Source organism: Bos mutus, chromosome 20 (assembly GCF_027580195.1).
Source record: "Bos mutus isolate GX-2022 chromosome 20, NWIPB_WYAK_1.1, whole genome shotgun sequence".
In the NCBI taxonomy this organism is placed as follows: domain Eukaryota; kingdom Metazoa; phylum Chordata; class Mammalia; order Artiodactyla; family Bovidae; genus Bos; species Bos mutus.
In genome coordinates this window covers 31,744,539-31,759,901 of record NC_091636.1, presented here as the reverse complement: position 1 = coordinate 31,759,901, position 15,363 = coordinate 31,744,539, and the positions used below count along the sequence as shown (strand labels likewise).

The 15,363-nt window shown below is 41.9% G+C and overlaps 1 protein-coding gene across 5 annotated transcripts in view; it reads left to right on the top strand.

Moving 5' to 3' along the window:
- The window catches only part of GHR (growth hormone receptor), a 312,019-nt gene that overhangs the window by 259,728 nt on the left and 36,928 nt on the right, over positions 1-15,363 (top strand). For all 5 annotated transcript variants that reach the window (XM_070357599.1, XM_070357600.1, XM_070357602.1 and 2 more), the window contains one exon: positions 8,347-8,476. In XM_070357599.1, coding sequence (XP_070213700.1) covers positions 8,347-8,476 — 130 coding nt within the window. The remainder of the gene's footprint in view (positions 1-8,346; positions 8,477-15,363) is intronic.

The window sequence follows — 15,363 nt, the reverse complement described above, 5'->3', positions numbered from 1 at the left end:
CCCCGTCTAACTTGTGAAGAACTGTTAAACTTTTTCTACAGTGACTGTACCAGTTTATATTCCTACTGGAGGTTTCAATTATTCTACATCCTCTTGCTTTATATTTTAATTATTTGATTATATTATCTAAGATGTCCCTTGCTTCAACCAAACAAAAAATAAATTTTACTAAATTTAATGTTGTTTCTTTGACATATTAAAACCATGCTATAAGAATTTTTTTAAAATAATAAAACTATGGCAGTTCTATTTCCTAAGTCAGTTATCCTGCAGGGCAGTAAGTATGCGTCTTGGAGGTGACGCTCCTCTTTCATCTTCCAGCAGGCTATACTGTTAGAACCTGGAGCAGCTGGAACTGCCTTGGTAGATCCCTCTCCCTAGCCAGAGAAAAAACACCAGGGAAAATAGTGCTCCCACCTGCCCACTCAATTTTAAGAGAATTGATGGGAGAAGAGAGAAAGTCTTAGATAGGAAAGTGTGTGACCATTCTGTCCTAGAGAATTGAGTGAAATAATGGGAAAGTACTGTGTATGTGTGTGTGTGAGTTGCTCAGTCGTGTCCGACTCTTCGCAACCCCATGGACTGTAGCCCACCAGGCTCCTTTGTCCATGGAATTTTCTAGGCAAGAATACTGGAGTGGGTTGTCATTCCCTTCTCCAGGGGTCTTCCCAACCCAGGGATTGAACCTGGGTCTCTCGCACTTCAGGCAGATTCTTTACTGTCTGAGCCACCAGGGAAAGCAATGAGTAAGCTAAATACACTGAACAAATGCCATGGAGAAGAAAGGAAAGGGGAGAAGAATGATTAATTAATTACCCTGAATATTCAAAACTAGGATTAATTATGTTCAACCACAACGGTTTCAGAAGGGAAGTAAATACATTTGATAATGAAACTGTTCCATGAAAATTAAATAAAACAACAAAACAAACTTTGTGAAAAGATAGAGGCTTAAACGCTAACAGTCCTGCATGCATAGCTTTGTTTCCTGACACTGCCATACAGATGAGCTATCCACAGGGGCCGCATCCAGTTAAGTTCCCTGCCAGACCACATGTGCTGCAAATACTGTTCCAAGACCCTGTAAAGTTCACTTGACTTGACATTCATCTTAAAGTAACTGGATGTTTTCACTAAGTCCTTGTTTTAGTCAAACTTACAGTGTTTTAAATGCACCAAGAATCTATTTTTTAAAGCATACTAGAGTTATTTAAAATAATAAAAAAGAAAGAAATGAATAGTTCAGGGGAAATTTTGTGAACTCTCGGTCTGAACTCTAAGCCATTAAGCGCCTAAGCAGAAGATTTTACAGCTGTGCCTTCCTCATTTCTGCAGAGAACCATAAAGGAAGTCAAGCGTGAAGGTGAATTCCTTACATTTAGTATTGTCCAATGCAAAATACTTTATTGGATTCTTTGCCAATTTCCAGTGTTAAAGATTTTTTTCCAATAGCTTATACAAACTGAGTAGTCACAGTTTCAGAACCATTTGATAATTCGTAGGTTATAAAAAGCCTACCAGACTTTTAAAATGTGTGTTCTTTGACACTAGATTATCTATGTGCTCAGTTGTGTCCAACTCCTTTCAGCTCCTTGGACTGTAGTCCACCAGGCTCCTCTGCCCATGGAATTTTCCGGGCAATACTGGAGTGGGATGCCATTTCCTTCTCCAGGAGATCTTCCCAACCCAGGGATCAAACTTGTGTCTCTTGAATTTCCTGCATTGGCAGGCAGGTTCCTTATCACTAGCACCACCTTGGAAGCCCATTTTATCTCTAAGGCAGCTTACTTACTTAACAATAGTGATCAACCAAGAAGTTTACAGACTTCTTTTACCATATTTTGACAGGCTAGCATCCATCAATAGTGATCAACCAAGAAGTTTACAGACTTCTTTTACCATATTTTGACAGGCTAGCATCCATCAAAGACAAGACATTTATTTAGTAAAGGGTTTAAGATGCTCTAGGGTGGAGAAATCACTGAATTTCTGAAGCTCTTCAAATAGGTAAGTGCTTTGAAAATAACAAGTGTACTTTGGAGAAGGATGAAGTGAAGAGAAATTCTCTCTGTTGTGTCTGACTCTTTGTGACCCCATGGACTGTACAGGTCAGAATACTGGAGTACCGGGTAGCCATTCCCTTCTCCAGGGGATCTTCCCAACCCAGGGATCAGACCCAGGTCTAATGCATTGTGGGCAGATTCTTTACCATCTGAGCCACCAAGGATGCATGGCCTCAAAGCAGAGGTTCAAAAGGGAAGACTCCAGAAAGCTGGGCAAGGCGTTCTTTTCCCTCCACCTAAGTGTTTACAAGTGTGTGCAAAATACAGTGCCCCCCAGTCCAGAACCTAGTCCCCAGGAAGACCAGCAAATATTTAGGCTTTACAAAAAAATAAAAGGTAACATTTTAGAAACACAACTCAACCACCTAGCCCATTCCACTTATTTACTTATGAAGTTCATTTGTCTGTTCTATAAAATTGTCTTTTGTATGCCTTTGCAAGTTTTCATTCTTAATCATATCAACGGCCTTTGTTTTCTTTCCTTACTGTCTATGCCACCCAATTCAAAAAGCAGCTGTCAACTGTCTGTGCTCAGTTATGCTTTGGTCAGAGAGCAAGGTTGTCTCTTCACAAGATACTGAGTCCCCAGCCCCCTTTCAGCAGTGATAACAAGTGTCCAGGACTGTTGACAGCAGATGGTCCACATGACAGGCTATAGGGGAGGTTGTACGTTGAAGGGCACGTGGCTGCAGTGTGCCTGCCTTCCCCTCCATGACCTGGTGCTCCAGGAAGAACGTTGTCCTTTCCTTCCCAAAACCCCTTTCCTTCTAGCCTTCCCCTCCCACTTCAATTGCTCCTCTTCTTCCTTCTCTTCTAACCCTGAACCCTCAAGCACACATTGGGCACTTGTATGTGATTTCATTTGGCTTTTGTTTCTGTTTTGTCACGAGTTGAGGATGGGAGAGTGTGACTGGTGAGAGAGGGGAAGAAGGCAAATGACTATTTCAGTGGCAGCAGCTGCTTGATGTCTGTGTCCTGCCCCGGAAGATTGTCTTCCTCCAAAGGGAGAGCCCCTGGGCAGGGAAGGGGGCCCGGCCAGTCTGGCTGCAGAGTCAGTCATGGTCACTGTCAAAGGCGATGTGGGGCAACCAGCAGAGCCTCCCAGCCATTTGTGATCCTTCTGTCATCATAGGATTGAACATAAATCGACTTTTCAAAACTTGAATTGTAATAAAACTCTCTTCAAGCTTTCTTGGAGTAATAATTTCAGTAAGAATACTAATTTATTTTTAATTTTTATTACCAGTTTATAGTCCACCAGAAATTTGGGCAGGTTTAGCATTTAGATGTAGTGTTTTATATATGTATTTGCAATCTCTCTTAGTTCTTCAAGGGTTCATGAACCATTATTATATTCTTCGGAGGCCATAATTAACATTCATATCCTTCTAGCACCCTCCAGAACTTGGCTCACAGGACTAACACCAAGTGACACTCTTCATCTGTAGTTGTGCTAGAGCTGATCGGAGAACCTAACGCTATGGAAAGCCAACTTTTCAGTGCTTACATATAGCTGTGTTTCTCTACAGCAGTGGCTGTCTCAACCTGGGCTGCATATTTCAAGCAATGGGTGAACTTTAAAAAATCTCAATGCCGATGCTGCACCCCTGCTACATTTGGTCAAGCCTCTGGAAGTAGACCAAGGGATCAGTATCTTTCACAATTCCTCGGTTGATTCTGATGTGCAGCCACAGTTAGGAAATCCTGCTCTTAGGGCTTGCCAGGTTACAGATAACCGAGAGTTTAGTTAGAGCACGTCTGTTTGCTTATCATCTTTCCTTTCTGGGGATTTTTGAGAAGCAAAAGAGAATTATCTAACAAAAAAGCTACTATTTTTTGCTAGTACCAAGAGTTTAGATAAAATCACATAGATTTGTGTTTTAATCCCGTCTGCATACAACAGTAATATAAATATGGGCAGCTCACTTCTCTGAACTCCAGTTTTACCCATTTCTAAGTGTAAATAGTACCTGCCTTCTAGAGCTGTTATTAGTGTTAAAGGAGATTATATAAGCATGATATTATCAACATGATGTAATATATAGCATGATGTATGTAAACTAGTAATAATAACTAAGTATGTCATTACAGTTATTTTCAAAATGGAACTCCAAAGAGAATAAAAATGAATCCCAAATGTATTATTAATATTTTTGAATCTTGAGCAGTGTTAATACTAACATTTCTTCAGGAGGCAGGACCACTTGAGTTGAAATAGTCATTTGTCTTAGTGAGAATTAATTTCTCACTAAGGGTCAAAGGTGGTTTCTCCTGTCCATTGCAACATTAAGAGATGCTGTAAATGGATAGTGTACTACACTGTCTTCAGGGCTATACTAAAAAAAAAAAAAATCACGAACAGGTAAGAAGTATTTCTACTTTAGAAATGACTGTATGTGGCTCATCAAAGAGGAACTCAGAGAGTATCATAACCATTGGTCGTCTTCATAGTGAAACACAGAACAAGTTTCTACTGGGATTTTTAGATCTAATAGGTGCTCATTTTAAGGTTAGGCCAGTACCTCTCAGATTTGGAAAAGCTCAGTATGACTCTAAGGAACTGGACTTAGGAATGCTGAATGTCTTCAACCACAGTGGTAACAGCTGAAGCAGGAGGAAACTAAGAAAAAGAGAAGCAGCCAGCTATACTGCAGTTCTTCTTGCCTCCAAAAGGGAATTTACCCCCTTTCCTATGCTCATGGTGACATATTCTATTTGTGACTTATGTCATTCTTAAATGGTTCTTTGAAGTTCTGATGTGCTCAGTGACTCCTTGCAACCCCATGGACTGTAGCCTGCGAGGCTCCTCTGTCCATGGGGATTCTCCAAGCAAGAATACTGGAGGGGAGTGCCATGCCCTCCTCCAGGGGATCTTCCCAACCTAGAAATTGAACCCAGGTCTCCTGCATTGCAGGCGGATTCTTTACCATCTGAGCCACCAGAGAAGCCCAATATATTAGATTTATTCCTTATATATCAACAACATTCAAACATTTACTATGGTTAGTATTTTTCCCTATCCTTCCTCCACATGGACTTAGCAGGTGGGCCTGCTTCAGATTCTCTCACAGGGCTGTGCTCAAAGTGCCAGCAAGGGCTGTGGTCTCATCTGTGGTGTGGACTGGGGAAGGATCGGTTTCCACACTCACTGAGCAATTGTTTCCCAGGATTCAGCTCTTGAAGGGTTGTTAGACTGAGGGCCTCAACTTCTTGCTAATTGTGGACCAGAGGCCACCCTCAGTTCTTTGCTGTGTAGTTCTCACCACCATGGCAGCTTGCTTCAGCAAAACCGGCAAGAGACTCAGCCAGCCAGCAAGACAGAAGTCACAGTCTTTTGTATTCTAATCCCAGATGCGATATCCCCTCAATGCTGTTATATTCCACAGATTCAAGCAAGTTGCTCAAGGGGAGAACATACTTAAGGTTGTGGATAACAGGAGCCTGGGATCCATGGGGCCACAGCACCTAACAGCACACACCCAGCCATAAAAGAAAGGAAAGAAGGAAGGCAAGGAAGAGGCTGCAAGGAAGAAGGAAGAAAAAAAAAAAAGGAAGGCAGGGAAAGGAAGACAGGCAATGAAAGACAGACATTTAAAAAAAGACCAAAAAAGTAGCTTTGCTGCACTGCGTCTACAGCAGGATTCCTCTGTGGGCATGTTATTTCATCACATTAGCACCACAACTATGAATTTCCTATTTCTTACTTAAAATGGAAGATAATATGGGGGCTTTCTATACATCTGGAGTTAAAAGGAAACAGAATAATCAGGAACAGTAAGTTGAAGCAAGCAAAATGTGTTTCAAATTAATTCTTTCAAGTTCTTTTCCCCCAAGCTAGCAATTTTTTTCCTTCATGTTTCAAGTTTTCTGATTGGATTTATTCTTTTTACCAGTATGTGGCAGGCTTATTGCACAGAGGCTATAGGAACCTGAATGGTGTTTGCATTTGGTGTTCTCTGGCAGTTTCGGCTCAAATGCCAAAATTATATTTTGATCATGTGCATTGTTATTAACAGCTGTTTATGTCACTTAAGGGCTTTCCGGGTGACTTAGCTAGTAAAGAATCAGCCTGCAATGCAGGAGACCCCAGTTCAATTCCTGAGTCGGGAAGATCCCCTGGAGAAGGGATAGGCTGCCCACTCCAGTATTCATGGGCTTCCCTGGTGGCTCAGATGGTAAAGAATCTGCCTGCAATGTGGGAAACATGGGTTCGATCCCTGGGTTGGGAGGATCCCCTTGAGGAGGGTATGGCAACCCACTCCAGTATTCTTGCCTGGAGAATCCCCATGGACAGAGGAGCCTCGTGGGCTGCAGTTCACGGGGTCGCAAAGAATCAGACACAACTGAGCAACTAAGCACAGCACAGCACATGTCACTTAACTGTAAAAGTGACGTCATAAAGTTTAAGAAAGAGTTCATCTATTCCAGCCTCTCTATTGAGGAAGTTGAGGCCCAAATGACTTGGGAAGTTCAAGGCTAAATATTGTCAGAGCTGAGACTAGATCACAGATCTCTCAATTTGAAATCTGGTGTATTTCCTCTCCTCACATTCTGTGCAAAAGAGCAGTCAGAATGTGCATTCCTTCCTCAACATTGCAGGTATTAAAACATGTTTATTGTTGTTGATGTTAAGTCACTAAGTCATGTCCAACTCTTTGCAATCCTGTGGACTGTGGTCCACAAGGCTTCTCTGTCCCTGGGATTCTCCAGGCAAGAATACTGGAGTGGGTAGCCATTCCCGTGTCCAGAGGATCTGCCCCACCCAGGGATCAAACCCACGTGTCCTACATTGGCAGGCATATTCTTTACCAGTGAGCCACCTGGGAAACCCTAAAACATGTTAGTTGTGGCTTAAATGTGGTTTATTTAGCACTTATTTTCTGGAAGGATCTAAAAATAACGCTTCCAGTGCATCAGCTAATAGAAAAAGAACTTTTCCAGCAACTCTACTGTATAATAAAGTGTTTGGCTAACAAAACACACACTTTTTTCATTTGCAACAGATCATACAAGCTCCTATGCTTCAGTTAATTAATACTGACCACCATCTTCAAAATGGCTATGGAAATCAGAAAAAGAATTAAAACTGATACACAAAAATTTGTTTTGCCTCAGACCTACTGCAGATTTCATAGATGCAGAGGAGTCTGCTAATATCCTCACATCTAGGTGGCTTTCTCCACTTCCCATGTTAGAATTGATACATATGTATGCATAAGTTATTTAAAGTAGGTATCTATTTAATAAGTTTACTGGCTGAATCTTTTAAAAGAAGGCAAATGTAACTTTTCATCAAAAATTGGTAAAAAGAGAAAAGGCTCTGTGATGAATGCTGTGGTCCCCACACGACATCCCTTGGGTCCACCTGGTGCCAAGACAGTCATCCATGGTGGTCAGCTGCCACCATGCATATCACTGGGCACATTTCAGGTGCCTGTCAAGGTTTCTAAGAAGTCTAGCAAGGACCCTCGACCCATGTGCAGGTGCAGCCTAGAAGTTTGTGGGCATTTGTACCTCCTGGACAGCCCTCAGCCTTGGGAGGTAGGAGTTGGCATATAACACCCTGGTCTTCCAGACAAGGATACCAGGAAGGCACACTCTGACAGCTTCTCAGAGGGACCTCTGTGGGGTTGCCCCCGCCGGCCACTATGGGAACGAGCTGAATAGCACACACCGTATTAGCTGTTCTCTGCTCCCCACATCCCTCTCTTCCTTTACCGGAGTCACCCTCCTAGTAAACTGCTGCTGCTTCTGCTGCTAAGTCGCTTCAGTCATGTCCGAATCTGTGTGACCCCATAGACAGCAGCCCACCAGGCTCCTCTGTCCCTGGGATTCTCCAGGCAAGAACACTGGAGTGGGTTGCCATTTCCTTCTCCAGTGCATGAAAGTGAAAAGTGAAAGTGAAGTCGCTCAGTCATGTCCAACTCGTAGCGACCCCATGGACTGGAGCCTACCAGACTCCTCCGTCCATGGGATTTTCCAGGCAAGAGTACCGGAGTGGGGTGCCATTGCCTTCTCCTACTTGTGCCCAAGTCCTCATCTCTAACTCTGGTTTCTTAAACAGCATCCCCCACCCCAAGAAATAATGTTGGAAATAAAGACAAAATGGTTTGTTCCTGGAATCAAGGGCTAAGAGAAATAACTGACAACAGCTCTGAAGCTATGGCCCAGAGAAACAGCATTTCTAGAAGTGGTTGCTCTTGATCACTTTAAATGTGTGTCTCATTAGGACCATCCATTACCCTCCTGATTTCATGACTTGTCTTGTCTTTTTACTCTGCAGATTCTTCTGGGAATCCTAAATTCACCAAGTGCCGTTCACCTGAACTGGAGACTTTCTCATGTCACTGGACAGATGGGGCTAATCACAGTTTACAGAGCCCAGGATCTGTACAGATGTTCTATATCAGAAGGTATGGGCTTCATGCTTTTCTGATTTCTGTCCATGAATTTTCTGATGAAAATCCATTGAGTGTCATGCAGTGGTGGGAATGGAAATAATCTTCTTTGGTGATCTAAATGCATTCACCCATTCATTCATTTAAATATATTAGTTAAGCCCTTACTATATGTTGGGTACTATTTTAGATGCTGGAAATATGGCAGTGATGACAAAAAGTCCCTGTCCTCCTGAAGATTAATTTCCAGTGAGGAAAGACAGACAAAAATTTTAAAAATTAAAAAATTAAATTTCAACTGGTATATGGGTTACTGAGAAAAGTAAAGCCAGGAAGAATGTTCAGCTCAGTTCAGTTCAGTCGCTCAGTCATGTCCGACTCTATGCGACCCCATGAATCGCAGCACGCCAGGCCTCCCTGTCCATCACCAACTCCCGGAGTTCACTCAGACTCATGTCCATCAAGTCAGTGATGCCATCCAGCCATCTCATTCTCTGTTGTCCCCTTCTCCTCCTGCCCCCAATCCCTCTCAGCATCAGAGTCTTTTCCAATGAGTCAACTCTTCGCATGAGGTGGCCAAAGTTCTGGAGTTTCAGCTTCAGCATCATTCCTTCCAAAGAAATTCCAGGGCTGATGTCCTTCAGAATGGACTGGTTGGATCTCCTTGCAGTCCAAGGGACTCTCAAGAGTCTTCTCCAACACCACAGTTCAAAAGCATCAATTCTTCCGCATTCAGCCTTCTTCACAGTCCAACTCTCACATCCATACATGACCACAGGAAAAACCATAGCCTTGATTAGACGGACCTTTGTTGGCAAAGTAATGTCTCTGCTTTTGAATATGCTATCTAGGTTGGTCATAACTTTCCTTCCAAAGAGTAAGCATCTTTTAATTTCATGGCTGCAGTCACCATCTGCAGTGATTTTGGAGCCCCCAAAAATAAAGTCTGACACTGTTTCCACTGTTTCCCCATCTATTTCCCATGAAGTGATGGGAACGGATGCCATGATCTTCATTTTCTGAATGTTGAGCTTTAAGCCAACTTTTTCACTCTCCTCTTTCACTTTCATCAAGAGGCTTTTGAGTTCCTCTTCACTTTCTGCCATAAGGGTGGTGTCATCTGCATATCTGAGGTTATTGATATTTCTCCCGGCAATCTTGATTCCAGCTTGTGCTTCTTCCAGTCCAGCTTTTCTCATGATGTACTCTGCATATAAGTTAAATATCTGCATGTGCATGAGAGCGTCTGAGGATGAGTGTGTGAGTATGAGTGAGCACGTGTGGGTGCATGAACGTCAGTGTGTAATAGTGGGTATAGTGTGACTGTGCATGAATGTGGGAAAGCAGGTGAGTATGCATGTGTGAGTATGTGTAAACGTGTTGGGTGTGTATGGATGCGCATGAGTGTATCTGTAAATGGGAGCATATGGGAGAGTAAACGTGTGAAAGTGAGCATGCATGAGTGTGTGTGCCTGTTGAGAGCCCAGGTGATACCTTAAATGAGGTCTTCAGAGACCCCTCTATGGTACCTGAGAGCAGAGACATAAAATAGGTGAGAGAGGCCATGTGACTATCTGAAGGAAAGACTGCACAGACAGAGGAAACTGCAATTGGCTGACATGGCAGGTTGGAGGAACGCAGGAGGCTGGCTAGGACAAGGTGGAAGACAAGGAGAGTGATGCGGGGAGAAGTCAGAGGGTTAGATGGGACCAGACCGAGACAAGCCTTGAAGGCCACAGCCCAGCCGACTTCCTCTGTGGTGCAAAGCCATAGGGTTTTTGTTTTTAAGATATGTGTAAGATGGTTTGGTTCCTATGTAGAAAGTCGACTTTGTCTCTGTTAAATTCATTATCTTCGATAAGGGACTGTGATACTTCTCTTTTCCATTTTTACGGGTATTCCATTAAAGAAGAGTGAAGACAAAGATCTTTCAGTGTAATCACCATCCAAGTCACTTATTGCTTGCCCCTCACTTGGTATGATTTGCATTTCTGTATATTCTCATGTTGCACCTTTATGCTCTTTAAAAGCCTAGGCTCAAACTCTCTATCATCTTCTCTCGTCCACCCAACCCTCAGGGAAGGCCTAAACCAAGAGGCAAGGTTAGTGGAGACCCGATTAAGTGGTGGTCATCAGTCCCAGGATGGTGCTATTGATCCCCCGGAGGAGCCAGGAAACTAAAGGAAGGGGCAGCAGTCAGTGAAGGGAGAGAGCTTAGGGCCAACCATCCTATATTTCAGCCTGGCTCCAGCCTTTGCTCCAGAGTAGTACTGGACAGATTAGTCATTCTGTCCACAATTCAGCCACCTCATACGCAAAATGAAGATAACAGAGCTTGCCCCATGGCTTCTTGGGAGGATTCTATTAACTAATGCATGAAAAAGCCTTATCACAGTGCTTGGTGACAAGCATAGTAAGTACTGAATGAGTAATAGCTGCTATTCTTATTATTGTAGTATGAGAATAATTTAAAATACTATAGAATTCCAGTTCCTGGGCTACAAAAGCATTTTTTTTTACTGCCTATGATTATTGATATGCTATATTCCATTTTTAATGCAGAGCCGGGTGCTTAATTTGCAAATAAATACGTTGAATTAACAACCAGGATGGGCCTTACTCCCCTGGTGTGAGAGGTCTCTCAAACATACCCCAAAGGGCACACAAGGATGAGATGCTTGGGCACCAAATGAACTTTTACCCCTGCAAGGCTGATACGCCAGGCTTCCTTGTCCTTCACCATCTCCTGGAGCTTGCTCAAACTCATGTCCATCTAGTCAGTGATGCCATCCAACCATCTCATCCTCTGTCATCCCCTTCTCCTCCTGCCTTCAATCTTCCCCAGCATCAGGGTCTTTTCCAATGAGTCAGCTCTTTGCATCAGGTGACCCAAGGATCGGAGCTTCAGTTTCAACATCAGTCTTTCCAATGAATATTCAGGATTGATTTTCTTTAGGATTGACTGACTTGATCTCCTTGCAGCCCAAGGGATTCTCAAGAGTCTTCTCCAACACCACAGTTCAAAAGCATCAATTTTTCAGTGCTCAGCTTTCTTTATAGTCCAACTGTCACATCCATACATGACTACTGGAAAAACCATAGCTTTGACTATACAGACCTTTGTTGGCAAAGTAATGTCTCTGCTTTTTAATATGCTGTCTGGGTTTGTCATAGCTTTTCTTCCAAGGAGCAAGCGTCTTTTAATTTCATGGCTGCAGTCACCATTTCCAGTGCTTTTGGAGCCCAATAAAATAAAGTCTGTCACTGTTTCCATTGTTTCCCCATCTATTTGCCATGAAGTGATGATGGGGCTGGAATGCCATGATCGTAGTCTTTTTAATGTTGAGTTTTTTTGTTTTTTTTTAATTTCAAGAGTTTATTTGAGCATCAGTTTGAATTCTTCAATGCTGAACTGAATTTGGTCAGAAAAGCTCTGAAGACGAGCTGGAGAAGGGCTTTTATAGAGCGACCTCAGAGGCAAAGAAAGAAATTACTTGATGGGGCTACAGTTTAAGTGGTGGCTTTCTTTGGGAAAGCATAGTTGGCCGTTTGTGATTGGACATTCTTTTTTTTTTTTTTTTAACTTTACAAAATTGTATTAGTTTTGCCAAATATCAAAATGAATCTGCCACAGGTATACATGTGTTCCCCATCCTGAACCCTCCTCCCTCCTCCCTCCCCATACCATCCCTCTGGGTCGTCCCAGTGCACTAGCCCCAAGCATCCAGTATCATGCATTGAACCTGGACTGGCAACTCGTTTCATACATGATATTTTACATGTTTCAATGCCATTCTCCCAAATCTTCCCACCCTCTCCCTCTCCCATAGAGTCCATAAGACTGTTCTATACATCAGTGTCTCTTTTGCTGTCTCGTACACAGGGTTATTGTTACCATCTTTCTAAATTCCATATATATGCGTTAGTATACTGTATTGGTGTTTTTCTTTCTGGCTTACTTCACTCTGTATAATAGGCTCCAGTTTCATCCACCTCATTAGAACTGATTCAAATGTATTCTTTTTAATGGCTGAGTAATACTCCATTGTGTATATGTACCACGGCTTTCTTATCCATTCATCTGCTGATGGACATCTAGGTTGCTTCCATGTCCTGGCTATTATAAACAGTGCTGCGATGAACATTGGGGTACATGTGTCTCTTTCCCTTCTGGTTTCCTCAGTGTGTATGCCCAGCAGTGGGATTGCTGGATCATAAGGCAGTTCTATTTCCAGTTTTTCAAGGAATCTCCACACTCTTCTCCATAGTGGCTGTACTAGTTTGCATTCCCACCAACAGTGTAAGAGGGTTCCCTTTTCTCCACACCCTCTCCAGCATTTATTACTTGTAGACTTTTGGATTGCAGCCATTCTGACTGGTGTGAAATGGTACCTCATAGTGGTTTTGATTTGCATTTCTCTGATAGAGTGATGTTGAGCATCTTTTCATGTGTTTGTTAGCCATCTGTATGTCTTCTTTGGAGAAATGTGTATTTAGTTCTTTGGCCCATTTTTTGATTGGGTCATTTATTTTTCTGGAGTTGAGCTGTAGGAGTTGCTTGTATATTTTTGAGATTAGTTGTTTATCAGTTGCTTCATTTGCTATTATTTTCTCCCATTCTGAAGGCTGTCTTTTCACCTTGCTAATAGTTTCCTTTGATGTGCAGAAACTTTTAAGTTTAATTAGGTCCCATTTGTTTATTTTTGTTTTTATTTCCAATATTCTGGGAGGTGGGTCATAGAGGATCCTGCTGTCATGTATGTCAGAGAGTGTTTTGCCTATGTTCTCCTCTAGGAGTTTTATAGTTTCTGGTCTTAAGTTTAGATCTCTAATCCATTTTGAGTTTGTTTTTGGGTATGGTGTTATAAAGTGGTCTAGTTTCATTCTTTTACAAGTGGTTGACCAGATTTCCCAGCACCACTTGTTAAAGAGATTGTCTTTAATCCATTGTATATTCTTGCCTCCTTTGTCAAAGATAAGGTGTCCATAGGTGCGTGGATTTATCTCTGGGCTTTCTATTTTGTTCCATTGATCTATATTTCTGTCTTTGTGCCAGTACCATACTGTCTTGATAACTGTGGCTTTGTAGTAGAGCCTGAAGTCAGGTAGGTTGATTCCTCCAGTTCCATTCTTCTTTCTCAAGATCGCTTTGGCTATTCAAGGTTTTTTGTATTTCCATACAAATTGTGAAATTATTTGTTCTAGCTCTGTGAAGAATACCGTTGGTAGCTTGATAGGGATTGCATTGAATCTATAAATTGCTTTGGGTAGTATACTCATTTTCACTATATTGATTCTTCCAATCCATGAACATGGTATATTTCTCCATCTATTAGTGTCCTCTTTGATTTCTTTCACCAGTGTTTTATAGTTTTCTATATATAGGTCTTTAGTTTCTTTAGGTAGATATATTCCTAAGTATTTTATTCTTTCCGTTGCAATGGTGAATGGAATTGTTTCCTTAATTTCTCTTTCTGTTTTCTCATTATTAGTGTATAGGAATGCAAGGGATTTCTGTGTGTTGATTTTATATCCTGCAACTTTACTATAGTCATTGATTAGTTCTAGTAATTTTCTGGTGGAGTCTTTAGGGTTTTCTATGTAGAGGATCATGTCATCTGCAAATAGTGAGAGTTTTACTTCTTCTTTTCCAATTTGGATTCCTTTTATTTCTTTTTCTGCTCTGATTGCTGTGGCCAAAACTTCCAAAAGTATGTTGAATAGTAATGGTGAAAGTGGATGTTGAGTTTTAAACCAGCTTTTTCCACTCTCCTCTTTCACTGTCATCAAGAGGCTCTTTACTTCCTCTTTGCTTTCTGCCATTAGGGTGGTGTCATCTGCATATCTGAGGTTTTGATATTTCTCCCGGCAATTTTGATTCCAGCTTGTGCTTCATCCAGCCCAGCATGCCGCATGATGTACTCTGCATATAAGTTAAATAAGCAGGGTGATAATATACAGCCTTAACGTACTTTTTCCCAATTTGGAACCAGTCCAGTGTTCCATGTCCAGTTCTAACTGTTGCTTCTTGACCTGCATACAGGTTTCAAAGCAGCCAGGTAAGGTGGTCTGGTATTCCCATCTCTTTAAGACTTTTCCACAGTTTGTTGTGAGCCACACAGTCAAAGACTTTAGCGTAGTCAATAAAACAGAAGTAGAGTTTTTTTCTGAACTCTCTTGCCTTTTATATGATCCAACCGATGTTGGCAATTTGATCTCTGGTTCATCTGCCTTTTCTAAATCCAGCTTGAACATCTGGAAGTTCTCAGTTCATGTACCATTGAAGCCTGGCTTGGAGAATTTTGAGCATTACTTTGCTAGCATGTGAAATGAGTGCAATTGTGCAGTAGTTTGAATATTCTTTGGCATTGCCTTTCTTTGGGATTGGAATGAAAATTGACCTTTTCCAGTCTTGTGGCCACTGGTAAGTTTTACATATTTGCTGGCATATTGAGTGCAGCACTTTCACAGCATCATCTTTTAGGATTTGAAATAGCTCAACTGGAATTCTATCACCACCAATAGCTTTGTTCATAGTTACACTTCCTAAGGTCCACTTGACTTCACACTCCAAGATGTCTGGCTTTAGGTGAGTGTTCACACCATCATGGTTATCTGGGTCCTGAAGATCTTTTCTGTACAGTTCTTCTGTGTATTCTTGCCACCTCTTAATATGTTCTGCTTCTGTTAGGTCCATACCATTTCTGTCCTTTTTTGTGCCCATCTTTGTGTGAAATGTTCCCTTGGTATCTAATTTTCTTGAAGAGATCTCTAGTCTTTCCCATTCTATTGTTTTCCTCTATTTCTTTGCATTGTTCACTTAGGAAGGCTTTCTTGTCTCTCCTTGCTATTCTTTGGAACTGTGCGTTTAGATGGGTATATCTTTCCTTTTCTCCTTTGCC